Source organism: Harpia harpyja, chromosome 6 (assembly GCF_026419915.1).
Source record: "Harpia harpyja isolate bHarHar1 chromosome 6, bHarHar1 primary haplotype, whole genome shotgun sequence".
Classification (NCBI taxonomy): Eukaryota; Metazoa; Chordata; class Aves; order Accipitriformes; family Accipitridae; genus Harpia; species Harpia harpyja.
In genome coordinates, this window is record NC_068945.1 from 29,323,733 (window position 1) to 29,340,304 (window position 16,572).

The window sequence follows — 16,572 nt, forward strand, 5'->3', positions numbered from 1 at the left end:
CCTTGGCCTGTGCTTTACTGTCAGAGCAAGGGTGCTTCACTTTGGTTTGGGACCTCTCACCTAGGAGTCCCTCTGCAGAGACCAGCACTGAGTGCAGCCTGGGAGCACCCCGCAGAGGAGGTGTTTTATAGGAAAGGGATCTGAGTCACTCACATGGTGTGTAGCAGCTTCTTTTGGCGAGGTTATGGGCCAGCAAAAGTGTTCTGAAGGCTGTAGGGCACAGACACTGGGGAAAAGCAGGTCTGACTGGCATGGATTAGCCCAACAGGAAAGATGCAGGTGACTGCATTGATACTTGCAGTGGGCTCTGTGTCCACCTATGTACTGGTTATGCTGCATGAGATGGAGTCATCTTTGAGGAGATGCTTGGCAACATACCTGTGTGGCCTGTTCTGCTGTTGTGGTCTGAAATGGTTGGGGGAGAGGAATGCGAAGTAGCAGTCCAGAGTAACCAAGGTCTCTAGTTCCCAAAGCTGTCTGACTTGCTTAAGGAGTATGTTCTAGCCTCTCAGGAAGCTGAGAGGACAGGTTTCTACAGCCTGTAGTATATGAGAAGTGAGCCTGGATGATCTGAACGGTCCCTGCAGACAGAGCTGGCTATGATCTGTTTCTACCGGGTGTGGGGACAGAGGCAGCTGCGTGCATCTCTGCAGTGGAGGAAACGAAGTATGAATTTGTCAGTTTGTGACAGTAGTTGGATTTATATCAGCAATCCCTGCCCCAGGGAGAGTGAAGTCTAGTGTCTGGTTCTGTCCTGCCTGCTATGGACCTGCCTGCATTTTCCAGAAAGCTCTGTCTTGCCATTCTCTGTGCATAATCTGGGGATAAAAAAAGACAGATGTTTTCCTGTAAGCCTTGCAGCTTCAAATTCACCTTTTGTCTGGAGGTGCTGCTGTTGGAAGGACAAGTTGTTCAGTGGGCATGGTCAGACCATGTCCTCTGAAGCACATGGGATCTGGATGCTGAGTGAGGGTTTCATTTCTGGCTGTTGGGGCTTGCAGGGGGCAGAGGATCAGGAAAAGAAATGCCGGCGCCTGCTACATCAGCTGTCAGGGGATGGGCAGAGCGCTACAGTTTCTGGGCCCTATGGGCAGTGTTAGGGCTGATGGCCAATGACAAAGTCTGGTTGTGCCCCACAAATGCCTGTTGCAGAGCTGGACTGCACTCTCCACCCTTCCAGGGCATCAGTTTGTGCGGAGGCAAAGCAGCAGCCTTGTTGGTACAGTCAGAAAGTGCCTACCAGCGGCACCATCAGTTGTCTGTAGGGATTGGCAGCCTGGCACTGGCACTGTACAGGGAGACAAAGTCAGTCAGACGCATGTGTTTGCAATAGCAAACCGTGGCTTTGGCATCAGCACGTACTCAGCCAGAGGGCTGTGCTCCGGGATGAGACACTGGCTTGCTGCCGAAGACCCCGGGGGCAGGACTAACGTAGCTGTTGAGAGATGTTTACTTTTGCCATTATTTTCTCCCATCCAAGCAGGCTAACATGACTCAGAGTTTTCTCAGCATCCTTCCAGCTTTCGAAGTTGGCTGCCTGGCAAAGACAACTTCCCAGGAGTGCTGTAAAAGCAGACCCCTCCTTCCCCCCATCCCGTGTGATCCACGCTCAGCCCGGTGCCCTCTGGTCAGCGGAAGCAAAGTCGCTCCCAGGGATTTTGCTGCAGTTTTGTCACAGCTGCCAGTTGGACTCATTTAGCGCCTGGGGCCATCCAGTTGTGCAGAAAAGAGGCAGGCAGCATACAGGGACCCAGCAGCTGTGACGATGCAGGTCAGGAGACTTAGCAAGAAGTGGAAGGTGAAGATACACTACTTGCTAAACACCTGCCAGGGATCTCACACTTGGCCCCACAAATTTGGCCCCGAAGAGGCTGCTGTAGGAGTAAACCCAGTGGCTGCAGATTGAAGATGCAGTCAGCAGGAGAGACTGTTGTAGGCAGCTGGGTGTCCTCCCATCACATCCCTAGGAATTGAGGGGTTTTAGCCCTCGTTTTTTCTGGTTTTTGAGGGCAATTCTGGTTTTACTCCACTAGCCAGCTGCAGAACCCCCATAAAAATTGGCTGCAGAATTAGCAATTTAAGCATGGAGAGGAAAGTGTCTAATAAGGGCTACTTGCACCTAAGTACAGCTCACTCGGTTGGGTGGCTGAGTAACCTGGGCTCCTCATACAGTCCCCCAAGGCACGTGGCTCCTCCAGAAAGCATTTCAGTATCGCTGAGAGGGGTTCCTGAAGTTGGGAGACAGTAGTGGCCATGCTAGGGCTGTTGCTTTGTGCAAAGCCTGAAGTGGAGAGCTGTCATGCCAAAGATTTTTATTTATTTGGTTGCCATGGTGCATAGCTAACACTATATTGTCTGGCTTCATAGCAAGGGGTGGTGCCACAGCTCGAGGCAATTTCGCCTGGCTTCATCTGCTAGAGCCTCATGTGATACTAATTTCCACACTGTTGGTTATCAGCAGCCTGCCAGGTATGTGTCTTGCCTTTACAAATACAGTCATGTAGCAGCAACAGCAGCAGCTTTGATTTTTTGCTTGGCTCCCAATCCCCTGGGAGCATACATGCCCACTGGATTGACCGGCGGTTTGCATGACTGATGAAGAAATGCACAGGGCTTCTTTTGGTTAAGAATTTGTGGAAAAAGCACCCAAATTACCTGAGAAATATTTTCTTTATCTCTGATCTATTGTGCCTTCTGGAGCCACTCAATTTTTATTTTTGCTGGGTCAGTAGATTTGAGCCAAGCTTCCTGGCTGTGCTGAGAGATCTGTCGCCTGGAGGATTATAGGGCAGATAGCATGGGGCTGATAAAGCAGAACATGCCGGCAGAGCCGTTGTGTTACCTTAGGCCTGTAGGTTTGGTAGGTCAGTGGAGAGCTCTAGCGTAATTTCCTTTGGAGACCAACTGGAGATTAAAACTACTGTTCAAAGGCCACACATCTGAGAGGGAGGCACCTTACAGGTCTCAACCCTGCTCATCCCGCAGCCGGCCGCTTTGATGTGTTCCTGGTGGTCACCAGCACTGGTGAAAGCTGACAGATGAACAAGTCATGAGCTGGATGCCACCAGAAAGGCTGTCCTGCAGGCGAGTCGGCCAGAATAGCTGCTGCTTTTCAAGAGAGGTGATGGTTCTCTGGAAGGGTCTTTTTCTGGGACATCCAGAGCGGTGATGGCCTCTTGTAGTCAGCACAGACAAAGGTCAGCTCTCTGGTCAGCTTTTCACAGCGATGGAGGACCCTTTGTATGTCAACCCTGCTTCTCCAAAAGGCTGGGTCTGGAGGATGCAGAGTGGTAGTTGATAGCTTATGTGGTGTTTCCTGGGAGATGCTTTGAATCTGCACCACCTGTGCTTGCTGTTTTCCCTTTGCCGAGGGATGCGCATTGGGTCCGTGCTACTGCTAATCAATTGCCAGCAGAAGCCTGGTCCCTGGGGATGTGGTTTGCCTGTCTGCTCCTTACTAGATGCTCAGGGTTAGAAGTCAAAGCACGGCAGCTGGGAAGGTTAGCAGTCAGAGAACAGTTCTACTGGTATGTGACCTTTGTGCTTCATGGTTGGCTCGACGACCAGGGTGTTCTTTTAGGTTCTTGCTTTGTGCCCTCACATACTCCTGGGCCCGGGGCCACTGGCGTCTGGTCAGGTTTGCTCTTTGGTTTGGAAATGAACGGAGACACCAGCCTCATGTCTTCCAGTGGTGGTACAAAATGTAAACACCTTTCCAGATATTTGCCCAGAAAATACAAGGCAGCAGTGATATGGGACTGGCTCCATTTTTTTTTTCCCCCTCCACAATATGTTAGTCATAATCCCAAAAGAGCCTTCTCAAGGAGACAGGTAGAAGGCCAATGAAGTTAAGCAGCTGAGAGGATATGAAATATGTGCCTTGGCAGTTGTACCTCTGTCCAGAGATGATGATTAACTGCCTGTGAGGCTTAGTGCAAAGGAACTGTGAGGGGTGGAAACCTGCCCAGAAATGGCTTTGAAGGGTATAAACAAAAGGACCCAGCTTGGACTTCAGTGCGTCAAATGCTAGACATGACATGAGCCTCTTGGTCCAAAAGCTGGAGTGGTGGGTCCTGTGCTGTGGCACAGCCTGGCCCCCTCCCAAGGGGGCTCTCTCAGCTGTGCGACTGATCTCCCCCCATGGGTAGCAAGGGGGACGTGGATTGCCCTCCCTGTGGGGAAGCAGGGATTAAGTGCTGGGGCAGGTCTTGCAGAGCTTGCCTGTACATGGAGATACGCTGCAGGGGTTTTGCAGCCAGGCCTGGTCAGTGCTTGAAGCTGCCAGGCTGGCTGTGCTTTTGGCCAGACGTCAAAGCCCAGGAAATCATGCTGAAGCAAGCGGTGGTTTTGCTCCTGTCTGGTATCTCGACGGGCCACCAGCTAATGCTGGCAAAGAAGAGCTGGACTGTCTCAGATTTATTCTGGCTTGTCACTGGCACGCGGGCATGCGGGGAGCCACCAGCATCTCCGTGGCAGTTTGGGGGGTGCATTTTGGCTCTGTTTGCCTGAGGTTGTGGTTCTCTTCCCCAGGCTTCTCCCCGGGCTCCCACGTCAAGCACCTTTGACCTCCAGATGAAATTTGTTTGTGGCCAGTGCTGGAGAAACGGGCAGCTGGTGGAGCCAGATAAAGACCTCAAGTACTGTAGTGCCAAAGCCCGCCACTGGTGAGCAATGCAACCTTCTCTCTCCCCCACCCCTCCTCAGGGCAGGAATTTCTCCTCTTACCTCCTCCAGGGCTTCATTTGGCTTCTTTGGAAGAAGCTGTAAGGTTTCCTAGCAGCCTCTTGCTGCTTGGGGTGTTTGTCACTATAGCAAGCATTGCAGATAGCCGTTTTCCAGTTTCCAGCTCTCTTCTTTACTGTTTGTATTTGCTGCCAGCATTGTGCAGACTGTTACTCCTGGTGCATGCAGTCCAGCTCCCACAATTCCCTTTTTTCCCAGTTGCTATCATTTCTTCTTAGCAAGATCACTAAGATAGTTCTCCTCTGCACTTGTTTACACTCCTAGCTGTTTGCAGATGTCTGTCAGGTCACTATTAGCAGTGATTCACGGTATTCTGCTTCCTTTTAAATTAGTTTCCTTGGCTTTTTCATTGCTTTGGTTGCTCTTCTCTGACGCATGTCTTGTCCGTTTGCACCTCCTGGCTCCTTGGGGCCTGTAAGGATGTTCAGTGTGATAGAAGAGGAATATCAGTTGGGAAGTCACGGGAACTGTGGCACCTCTCACCCAGGCAGCCTGGCAGGATAGGATGGAAGGGTTTATAGGATTTCACTTCCCATAACACAAGCCAAAAAGGCACAGTCCAGCATCCTATTGCAAATGTAAGACCTTTGATGAGAAAGAGACAGAAGCAGCAGTTGCTGGAGGAAGCGAGCAGGTGAGGATCAATTCCTGGAAGGGGAAGGATAACACCTCTTCATGCAGCTGCTGAACAGAGCTGAGGGTTTTGCCCAGGGTATCTCCTGGTGATCACTTGCTGGAGCCACAGAATTAATACTTCCTGGCACCTGTGCATAAGACAGTGCTTGTAATGACTTGCATTTCTACTGCACCTTTCAAGCAGAAAATATTCCCAAACGTTTTTCATGGATCTGATTGCACAAGCATTGGCTGTGTCGAAGGGTGGAATGTAGCTGTTTAGTAATCCATGGTGATGCCATATGAGACTTGGGGGACACTTTTGTGGCTTTATGAGAAGAGATACCCCAGGAAATACGTGATAAGTACAGGGAGAAATCCTCCTAAAACACCCTTCTTGTGGCTTCGCTGTCACAGATGTAATGTGTCTAAGAGCAGCCAGGTAGTGCAGGGACAAGCTGGACTGGAGAATCTGGTCATCTCTCAATATTTAGGGGTCTCTGAAGAAAACAAAACCTTGTTCTGCTCTTCTCTTTGCCTCTCTTGACTTATTCTCTCTTCTTTAGTTGGACGAAGGAACGTCGCGTCCTGCTGGTGATGTCCAAAGCAAAGAAGAAGTGGGTGTCTGTCCGACCACTGCCTTCCATCCGCAACTTCCCACAGCAATATGATGTAAGCCCTATGCCTGGCACGGCCAGGTGCCCATTCCCCTTCCCTCCCACCGTGGTGCAGTGTTTTGAGGGCTGGTCCCTTGTAGACCTGGCAGGGAGGCAGGCACGTGTTGGCTGAGGTGGGAGGCAAGGACAGACTGATGGCAGCAAGATCTGAAACACATCCAGCAAAAGGGTGGAGCAGGAAAAGGAGCAGCACCCCTTTAAACCACTCTACACATGTACGCGAGTTTCTGACGTTGCTGTTAATGCAGTCACCCTCTCAAGAAGGGGCTGGCACAGGGTTTGGGAATGAGATTTAAGTCTCCCCTTAGGTCAGGGTTTCTCAATGTGGGTGAGAGGTGAGATGGAGCGCTTGGGAGAAGCCCGTCCCTGCCTTTGCTGTGGCTGTGCTGCTGTAGATTGTGAAACGTGCTCACGATGTGTTTTGAAAGCAAAACTAAATTCAGCTAAAAAGCCGTGTGCTGTGAGGAAAACTGCAGCTATCCAACCTCCAACCCCAGCCTTGAATATGGCGACTGATAGTTTCTCTCTCTCTCCTTTCCTTTCTCCCTGAAAGGAGGAAGCTCCTCTCCCCCTACCCTATGGGATCTGCTGCCCTTTACTCCATGGGCAAGCACAAGGCCACGTGTGAGGCCTTGAGTGCTCTCCAGTTGCAGGCCAGTTGCTAGAAGCTGGGGAGGGGAGCAAGAGTTATTTACAGCTGCTGCAGTAGGAGACGAGGCCAGCAGGTGAGTCGCAGATTGTGCAGCAAAGCAGGTTGCCATACGAGCGTGTGCGTTCCTGAGCTCCCACCCAACCCCAGCCAGAGAGGAACAGCGTCATCTCTTCTCCCCAGTTTGTGTGGGCCAGCTGGTCTCCACACTGCTGTCCTCCTCTGCTGGCAGGACTGGGGGAGAAGGCATGATCAGTAAATATGATGCTTGGAAAGCTGCTCATTCTCTCTAGCAATGATGCTGTTCGTAGCTGGGAGGTCAAGTTGTGTGCACGCTGGTGTGGTGGTCTAAGCAACCCGTAAGGCCACTCTTCACCCGCTTGGAGATGGCTGGAGAATGAGTCACCTTGGGGACCAGCAACGTGACCAGCAGGAGACACTGTTGGGTCGATCCAGGTTGCTCCCTGTGCTCTCCTCCAGGGCCAGTGCTAAGCGAAGCTGCACCCGGTCGCCTATGGAAATGGCAACGAGAGAGAGGCCAGGTGCTGAACGGAGCTGCCTGCATGTTTATAGGGAAAACGTACCCTTTGTGTCATCAGGAGCTTGAGGAAAAGAAGCATGAGTTAATGACGTATGAAGTGTCCCGTTTGCGACCTCTCCTGTGTGCAATATAATGTCCCAGCTGAAAACCCACTTTCCAGTCTAGCAAGGAGTGTTTGTGCAGATGCTAAATTTCGCTCTGTCTTTTAACAGTTGTGTATCCATGCACAAAATGGCAGGAAATGCCAGTATGTGGGTAACTGCTCCTTCGCCCACAGTCCTGAGGAGAGAGACATGTGGACCTTCATGAAGGAAAATAAAAGTGAGTGGGGGAAGCATGGGCCAGAGAGGTTGGGGAGAGGGAAGAGGACATTTGGGCAGTGGATGCAAGTTCTCATAAGACATACTCTTGACAACAGAGATGGAGCTGGGCAGAGCTGGTACCATGAGCTTAGGTTGGATTATGGGGCAGGTCTGTCTACAGTAATTTAGAGCTGCTATTTTGTTAAACGTGCATGTATATCTTGAGTCCCTCGCTCTGGGACTAGTGCACATTGGTCCCGTGTCTTGCACTGCTCCATTGCTGCCCTCTCTTTCTGCAGCTCTTTGAATCCACCCTGTGCTGTCCATCCAGTTGCCGTACTGTCCCAGGCCTGGCTCCGTATGGAGCTCTGCCCAAGAACCAGTCCTGACCTGTAGCTGCTCCTGTATCTTTCTTGTCTGTCTTTTATCTGCCTTGGCTTTCTTGCCCATTTCTGCTCATATCCCTTGCTCCTGGGCTGTGGCACTCCCTGCTCATGGCATTGTATTCAAAGGGGTGAATCTGAGATCCTGAATGAGAATATTGTTGGGTGGTACTTGTGTGGAGGAGCTTATCTGGAATTAATTATGCAGGCTCCCAGCTTACCTTTTGGGGGAAAGCTGGGTGGTTGCCCATGACTTGGACTGCCAGCTCTCTGGCAGCAATCCTTGTTTTTTCAGGCCAACAGCAAGCTCTTTGCAAGGCCCAGTTGTCCAGGTGCTCAGCTAGTTCTGTTGGGAGATGCTGGAAAGCCTGAAGGGTTTCAGGCCTGCCCTGAATTTGTTTGGTCTTTGTGCTTGGATGGAGGGTCTTTCTCTCTGCTGGGCCAAACGCTGTTAGTTGTTACAGTTCAACTCATTTTGTTGCTGAGGCGTTTAAAGCACATCAGACCAGTCTGGGTGTGTTTGCTCAAACACGAAGGTGAATCTTCAAATGACAGCATTGTTTCAGTTTGGGGGAATTTGCATTCATTATCCCCAACTGCCTTGAGTTCCTCAATTACCCATTTAGTGAGGAGTAAATCACTAACGCATCACACTTACAGCATCACATCAGTGTCTGCAAACATTTATGTTTCCATTGCTGCTCTCAGGAGCTGATCTTGGAAAGACAGATGTGCAGTCAAAGATTCTACCCAAAATTTCCCTTCCCACTAGTATGCCGAGTGGGTTTTAAACCACAAGCACCAAGAGACATCGACTGCACTCCTCTGGACAGGTTTTGAACTTGGAGCAGGCTATCATTAGGTCTTCCTCCCCTCCCCAGTGCTTCCTGTGGCCAGCTTGCTTAAGGGCTCTCCTCCCTCTCGAGTGCTGAGGGTGAAGCTTAGGCTTGGAGGGAGGGGACAGACCTGAATCCAGCCCCTGCCTTAGCTCCCTGGCTGGAGTGAGATGTCTGCTGAGGTCAAGCAGAATGAGGCCCGATGGAGAATCGCCTTGTGGGGTGAAGTCCACGGAGATCTTGGGGCACTTTCCCTTCTTCCTGAATACTTGGTGTAGCTGCTGTCGCAGTTGCCCCTTGACTCATAGAAGAGACCGCCCATGCCAGGCGGTGTGGTGTGAATTTGGTTCCTCTCCCCAGGGCTCTCATCTGGGCAAGTGACATTGGGCCTCCCAAGCACAGGTCTTCAGTCTGACGGCAGCTGCTGCTGCACTGGAGAAGGGAGGGAAGGGCTGCCCCAGCGTTCGTCCTTTTCTCGTAGTTAGCGCACAGTGCGGGAGGTTGTCTGAGTGACTTCACGGGTCGCCTTTGTGCAGTACTAGATATGCAGCAGACCTATGACATGTGGCTAAAGAAACACAGTCCTGGGAAGCCTGGAGAGGGGACGCCGCTCACCTCGCGAGAAGGGGAGAAACAGATCCAGATGCCCACCGACTATGCTGACATCATGGTAATCAGCTGCTCTCTTGTCCTTTATCCCTCCTCCTCCTCCTCGGTGCTGACAGCCCGCCTCTCTCCCGTGCTCCAGGTGTGAGCTAGCAGGGACTGCCTGCTCTTGTGGGAAAGAGCCCGTGCTAATGTAGGTTAGATGGACAGCTTGGAGCAGCACAACCAGGGCAGCACAGATGAGGCGGGAAGGGATTGACCCGGGGTCAGCAAGGCTCTGCAATGGCTTTTCTGTTAATCCTCGAGTCAGTAGGAGTCTACCTTAGGTTCCCTTTTGTGTGGGCTCAGCCTCTCCCCTGCTTCCTGCCTGCTCCTGGGAAAGCTGGCAAAGCCATTGCTGGCCTGTCAGAAAAGAGGGAGAAGGTTGGAGAAGAGCTGGGTCTGGAGCACAGAGGCCTGGGAAAACTAGAGGCAGATGTGTCTCCTTAGCCCAGGGGTGGTGGCTGGTCTAAGAGTTTCTGCTCCTGCAGAGTCCTGCCTCGCCTGTGCACCTGGGGGCCTTGCAGTCAGACCCCACCTGGGCCGTCAGCAGGGGCAGGGGGACCACGTCAGTGAACTGAGCTGTTCTGTTCTCTGAGCCCGTTTTGAGTTGTAGGTAAGCCTCAACAGAGCATCTCCTCTGCTCCCCCTTAGTGGTGGCACGACGCCCTAAAGATGACGTGGCAGGGAAGCGCAGGAGGTCGTAGACCGAGTGGAGCTTCCAGGATGCTCTGGAAAGAGACGGGGAAAGGCAGTGTCAGCACAGGGAAGGCTGATGGGGGTGACTGTTAATGCACTGACTGGCCCTTTGCCCTGTCTGCACCGGTTAGATGGGCTACCACTGCTGGCTCTGCGGGAAGAACAGCAACAGCAAGAAGCAATGGCAGCAGCACATCCAGTCGGAGAAGCACAAGGAGAAGGTCTTCACCTCGGACAGTGACTCCAGCTGCTGGAGCTACCGCTTCCCCATGGGCGAATTCCGGCTCTGCGAAAGGTACCGTTGCCTCGTCTCCCTCCTGTGCTGCTGCTGCTGCCGGGACAGGGCAGCAGGCCCAGGGCCTCCATCCTCCCCCCTCCTCCTCCTCCTCCTCCTTCACCATGTCCTCCTCCTCTCACAGAGTCCCCAGGGACTTCTGGTTGCAGGAGTGGGACAAGCTGACAGGTTTGGGTGATGGTGAGGCTGCTGTTGGATCCCAGAGGTGCTCAGCCACACTACTGAGTGATAAAAATACATTCCCGAGCACGTATCTTTAGAAAAGGAGAGTGAGCTTCATGTCTGCACCTGTGCTCTCCATGGCCAGGATGCTCTCAGCTCTCAGGCTGCTGAACAGTCTGCTTGGCCTGATGCTTGGGGGAATCCCACGTGCTTTATTAAATGGTTTGAATGTCTCACACCCTCTGAATCAGCACCTTGAGTTGTCTTCAGGAGGCTTGTGATGGTTAGAAATGCCATTTTGGTTAGAGAGAAGGGTCTGTCTCTTGTGGCTGTTACCTGGCATTTCCTCTCTTGTGTGGTGGTTTCTCCTCATCCCTGCTGGTCCCGTTCCAGTTCACGTTGTTTTGTTCCGTTCACTAAATCCCCTCATAGACATCGCTCTGTTCGCTGCTCTGTTTCTGCGCCCAGCCTCCACGTTGCCTTCCCCAGCTGCACGTGGGTTTGTAGGAGAATCACTTCACCCTTAGAAAGGAGAGTTCGCAGCATGTGTTGGTGGGCCCCAACCGAGTATCCCAGATGGGGAGCTCGAAACTCTGTCCTGGGGGTGCCTTCCTGATGGTGCTCCTTGTGCCGGCAGGTTCCAGAAGAGCAAGGCCTGCCCCGAAGGAGAGGAGTGTCGCTACGCCCACGGCCAGGACGAGCTGACGGAGTGGCTAGACCGGAGGGAGGTGCTGAAACAGAAACTGGCCAAAGCCCGCAAGGACATGCTGCTCTGCCCCAGGGATGACGACTTTGGGAAATACAACTTCCTATTGCGCGATGACGTATAGTAAGGGTTGGGGGGGGAGCCTGTCAGCTGGAGAAACGTGGGGTGGGTTTTCCAAGAGTGGCAGTAGCAGGGAGAGCGAGATCTGTGTCTCGCAAAGAGAACTTTTTCTTTTCTTTCGTTTTAAGATTATGAGACAATGATTTATTAGTGGTGAATGAAATAGTGAATTTGATTCTTCTTGGCCAGCGAACGCCATGCTCACTGAGTTTGTGATCCATCTTCTCACTCTTCTTTCCCCCAAATTCTCCTTCCTCTCCATCTTTTTGTTTTCGCTGTCCTTCATTCAGAGGAATGAATCCAATCTGTACTGGGCTGCGAATTGGAGAATTCCTCCTTGTGTCATTCTCCAGCCCTTCAGTTCAGAGTGTGGCTGCAGAGGTCCAGAGGACAAAGCTGAGAGAAAGGGCCAGACATCTGGTGAAAAGGTGACCGTGAAGTTCATGTGCTCCTTTTCTCAGTGCTGCAGAGCAAGCCCCACTTACACTGCTGCAGCCAGCCTGCTCTCCTAGGAGTTCAGTACCAGAAGAATTAGGGATTGAGGTGCAAAAGAAGGAAAACCACTAGATCTGGCTTAAAACATCTAGGCTTAAGCTCCTGCTGTCTATATTGCCCTGAGGCATCAACTGGTGCTGAGGAGGGTAACAGCCATCTGGTATAAAGAGCACAGCTAAAAGCAGCAAAGTAATAAAACTGCTTGCAGCAGCAGGAACTGGATTGTAGGTGAGACTGTTTCAGCTGACTGTACCCAGAAAGCAAACTGGTGACACCTCATTAGATGCCTTTCCCGGTGTGCGACAGGTATTCAGGGTGGGTAGCTTTGGTTTGGTTTTTTGGCTGGTGTGAATGGTGCAAGTAAGACTGAAGCCATCTAGAAGGTGTAGTGGAGACTGTGACACACCCTGTGTCACTGTAGTCCACGCAGCAGTATCAGTCAGGAGGAAGGCTGTAACCAAAAGGAGCCTGTGTTTCTGTGTTGCCTTGTGTCCTGAAGAGAGGGAGGGAGGTATTGGGGTTCCCTTTTTGCTCTTTAAATGGCCTGTGTTACTGATTATTTACGGTATATTTTTCCCCGCATTTTTCCCTGCATTTTTCCCTGCACTGCCAGAACTGGGTGGGGACCCATTTAAAAGGACACCATGGAGCAGCACGGGTGATGCTTTGCTGATGGGAGTCCAGCTGTAAGAGTATTTACCAGCACCAGAGGTCCAGCCCCCTCCTCCTCGGAGCCGGGGCAGGGAGCTGCGGACACGCAGTGCAGCCAGGATGCGACCCAGGGCAGGGACCGTGGTGGAGGGTGAGCGGCACAGTGGGACCCAGCCATGCGCCTGCTCCTGTCCCACCTGATGGGCACCACCATGGGGGAATCAGTGATGCTGAGCTCTGGGCCAGGAGTTTTGGCTTTTGTAGTGGTATCAGTGAGAGGCAGTACTGCTCTGTATGCCAGCCTTGTCCCTTCTGGCGGTCTCATCCTGTAAGCAGTAAACGTGTGTCCTGTCCTGAGCTTCCCTCTCCTTCTCTCTTCTGCAGTCCAGCTGCGCTTTGCAGTTTTGCGTGCATGGATGGCACCATCCACTCCAACACAAATACATCTCCCTCCCAGCCTTCGTAGGGGATGTCTTTTTCATACAGAGTCTCCCAGGACAGCAAGCTCAGAGCCCTTGGGGCTGGCAGGGCTGTATCCTTGGTAAATATGATCTGGCCGCGAACTGCTTGGTGCTTTGGCATTGCTGGGTCCCCCTTTTCCCTCCCTGCTCCCATATCCTTGGGGTTCCCAGCTTCAAGAGAGATGGGATGTGGAAGTGTAAGAGATGTGGAAATGCAGGAGATGCTGTGGGGGCAACTGGCACCTTTGTAAACCAGCCTCCAGGGAGGTACATCAGCTCCACTGGGGCAGTTACGGCCCAGGAGCAGCGTGCGCTGCATGCTGGTCTTGGGTCTTTCCAGAGATACTACGTGCTCTAAGTAAGCTGGACGTGCCTCTGAGCTTGTTTGCTCTCCTTTAAAATGTGGATGGCGATCACTGGTTTGGTGTGAGCTTCCCTTCCTAGCTGTACAGCACCTTGAGATCTGGCCTGGAAGGGGCCAGGATCGTAACATCTGATGCTACACGGGTGGCTTATTGGGAGAAGGCGGCAGTGGTTATTTCTATCTCTGCCCACGTGAGGGGAGAAGGACAAGATGGGGAAGGATCCATAGTGCTATGGGGAAAGAGAGTGACCAATGCAATATCAGACATGGCAGTTTTTGAGTGGTCAGGTGCTGTATTTTCTCCTCTGCCCTTTGCTGTAGCTGTCCAGATTGTACCTTCTCCTGGTGCTCCTTGTGCTCAACTGGTCAACTTTATAAACAGAGAGGCGGGAGACAAGGTAGGCTTCAGCTCCTGGGTTATCTTGTTCTGCTCTTCTTGGGCAGTTGCCAAGGAAGCAACTCTGGATCGGGGAACGTTGGAATGTGTTTTTTCTGTTTAAAACAAACCTGCATCTCTCGTGTGACTCTAGCGTTCGCTGTGCCGTGATTTCTCATACGATAACTTGTTTAGGTTACAGAGTGGGTCGCTGTCCCCTCTCTCCATCTCTGCGATGAGAGCCGAGCTGCTCGGCAGGGCTTCAGAGGTTCAGACTGGGGCCGAGGCGGGGAGAGGGCGAGCGTGCGTGAGGTGAGGGAGGCCCATGGTCACGGGGGTTGCGTGGAGTATCTCTTTTTGTTTTCCCTGATATGATAACCTGGTCTGTGGTGTTGCAGTACTTTGTCACCAGATTTGTTTTAGTGTGTATATATGTGACCCCTCCCATGAAGCATATATACACAGGTATTAAATATATCGCTCTATATAATATTATATGTGTGTGGTATCGAAGGAATCTTTTCAATGAGGGTAAAGGAAAAGGACTTGGGCCAGGAAACGCAGCATCTCCAGTTTAAATATGAAGACTTTATTTGGGTTAGGGAAAGGGCAATAGCAAAGAGGGGAGGGTTTTGTATAGGTAGGTATAAATTTTGAGATGGGACAGGTTTCCCTGTTCACACTTTTGAAACCCCCTAGGATGCCCTCGCAGTCCCATCTCAGTGAAAGAGTATTATACTGCTAACGAGCGAGTAAAGTTTTAATGATAAGGCTTTGCTTATATTATTTAAAGGGATATTGTGAAAGGCAGGAAGCTTCACAGTTGACTTCCCAGGCTTGCTTTATCAAGCCAAAGAGTGTTTTCTTCGGCAAGTTATGTACTCTCAGCAGAACCGCTCAGCACTCAAGGCTCTACAATAGATAAACCACGAGCTGTAGGGCTGCTTTAGTGGTGCGTTCACAAGACCCTGTGATAACTCTCTCTTTTCTTCATTCACATGAGGGAAAAGAAAATTTTGCAGCACAGAACCAAATCTGAGGGTTATTAACAACAGAAGTGATGTTTTAATTTTATAACATTAGAAGAAAATCTCGTATCCTGTAAAATAACCACAGACACACACTCACACAGAGTCAAGACTTTGATTTAGATCAGCTTGTCTAATGCTGAAGGACTTAATGGAAATCTTTTCCCAAATCCTTTGGTAGGGGCAGGGATTTAAGTGATGCTGGTGTTGGAGTTAACCTGACCTTTACAGGGGGAAGTAAAAAAACCAAAAAATACCCTACTTAGCTTGTATGAAACTGTATGTCAAAAATGGATGGGTTTTAGCAAGTGAAAGGAAAAGATGGCAAGGGGATGCTGCAGTTCTGAGCTGGGTAGTAATGATTTCGAGTCCTTTAATATGTCTTTGTATTAATATAATTTAAGAATACCACGCTTTACTATTAAAAAAGAACTTAGTATCTTTCATAAGGTCTAGTATCAGGATAATAATGTAGATGTTTTAACAACATTTTTGTTTCTGTTCTTAAATAAAAAAAAAAACCAACTTGCTTCTTTTAGCCTTTGTAATAGAAAATAAAAGTGTGCACTTTAAACCCTCTCCTGATCCAGTGTGTGTTTGCATTTTTCAAAGAGCCCGCAAAGGCTTTTTATCTTGGTTTCAGGTTTCCCTGCTGTAAGGAGGCAAGCAAAGGGAGGACTTCAAGCATTGGATTGCTTTTGCTTTCTCCCATTTTTAAGTACAATCTACTGCTCTTCTTGCTGAGTGGAAAATTGCCTATGTGCGTATTAACAGATTCTGCAGTTCTTCATCAGATGCACGGCTCTGATGAACTTCATGTGTGTTTAAGATTTTTTTTTTTTTCTTTCCCCCAAGCACCAAGACTCTACACGCTCTGCATTAACATGTTGTTTCAGGTGTTATGGTAACCTGTGTTTTGAAACCTCCAGTAATCAGGTCTCGTAATCACCTTCATCTAGAGGTTGTTCTGCTGTGTAGGCTGCTGTCTTCAACTGGGTCAGCCAGTTCTTTTTCCTGCCAGCATGCACCCTGCCCGGGAAAATGCCCTTAGCCCTACTCACCGAGTCGCATGCAGCTTGGGCCATAAGAAGCGTCTGCGCAGATTCCCCCTGGAGAAGATGCTGTGTAGTGAAGATTGCACCTGGGGGAAGAGGTCAGTGTGACAACATTTATTAATAAAACTGCTTTCTTTATTTTTCTAAATCCATCATGATGCAGATTAGTCTGGGATTCTTGATGACACCAAAACTGGAGATGCGGCAAAGACAAGGGAGTCCTGTGGAGACACCCTGCTACTGCTGTTTAAACTGCTAGAGTGACCAGAAGGTCATACCCAGTGAGACCTGAGGAGACTTGTTACGCATCTCCCCAGTGTGCTTGGATACAAACATGACAACTCATACAGGCCTGAAGACAAGCTTGTAGTGCAGAGGGAATGAGGAGACCAGCGCACTTTTAAGGTGCATCCATTGAGTACGTACGACGTGAGAGAGGCATTAGTTTTACCCTCCACAGATTATTGAGGCCATGCTGACAAGAGTGAGGGTAGCTTCTCCAGTACAGTGGGGACCAAAACTCAAATTGCGAGGCAGACAAAGCATGAGGAGAAAAACGACAGCATTTTCTTGCAGGTTTGAGCCTCCAGCTGTAAACCCCTCTCCACCGGTGTTTCTTCATTGAAGAAAATAAACTTGTGTGTTGGAGAGGCAGGGAAAGGAGTGGTTACTTCAGTATTCACATCCTCCGAGGAACTTCAGCAGACACTGAGGCAAGAGGGAGAGCCCCAGGTCAGCCAGGAAGGATCCAGGATTGAGAGGAGCAGGG

At 50.7% G+C, this 16,572-nt stretch overlaps 1 protein-coding gene across 11 annotated transcripts in view; it reads left to right on the plus strand.

The window, feature by feature from the left end:
• Positions 1 to 15,333, plus strand: part of ZC3H7B (zinc finger CCCH-type containing 7B) — a 51,761-nt gene extending 36,428 nt beyond the window's left edge. For 10 of the 11 annotated variants that reach the window (XM_052789094.1, XM_052789099.1, XM_052789098.1 and 7 more), the window contains exons 18-23: positions 4,531 to 4,664; positions 5,925 to 6,030; positions 7,438 to 7,546; positions 9,283 to 9,416; positions 10,222 to 10,385; positions 11,185 to 15,333. In XM_052789094.1, coding sequence (XP_052645054.1) covers positions 4,531 to 4,664; positions 5,925 to 6,030; positions 7,438 to 7,546; positions 9,283 to 9,416; positions 10,222 to 10,385; positions 11,185 to 11,377 — 840 coding nt within the window. In that variant the 3' untranslated portion in view covers positions 11,378 to 15,333. Of the gene's footprint in view, positions 1 to 4,530; positions 4,665 to 5,924; positions 6,031 to 6,588; positions 6,761 to 7,437; positions 7,547 to 9,282; positions 9,417 to 10,221; positions 10,386 to 11,184 lie in introns of those variants that run through there. The other variant, XR_008235495.1, reaches the window with a different exon arrangement.
• The last annotated feature ends 1,239 nt before the right edge of the window (positions 15,334 to 16,572 follow it).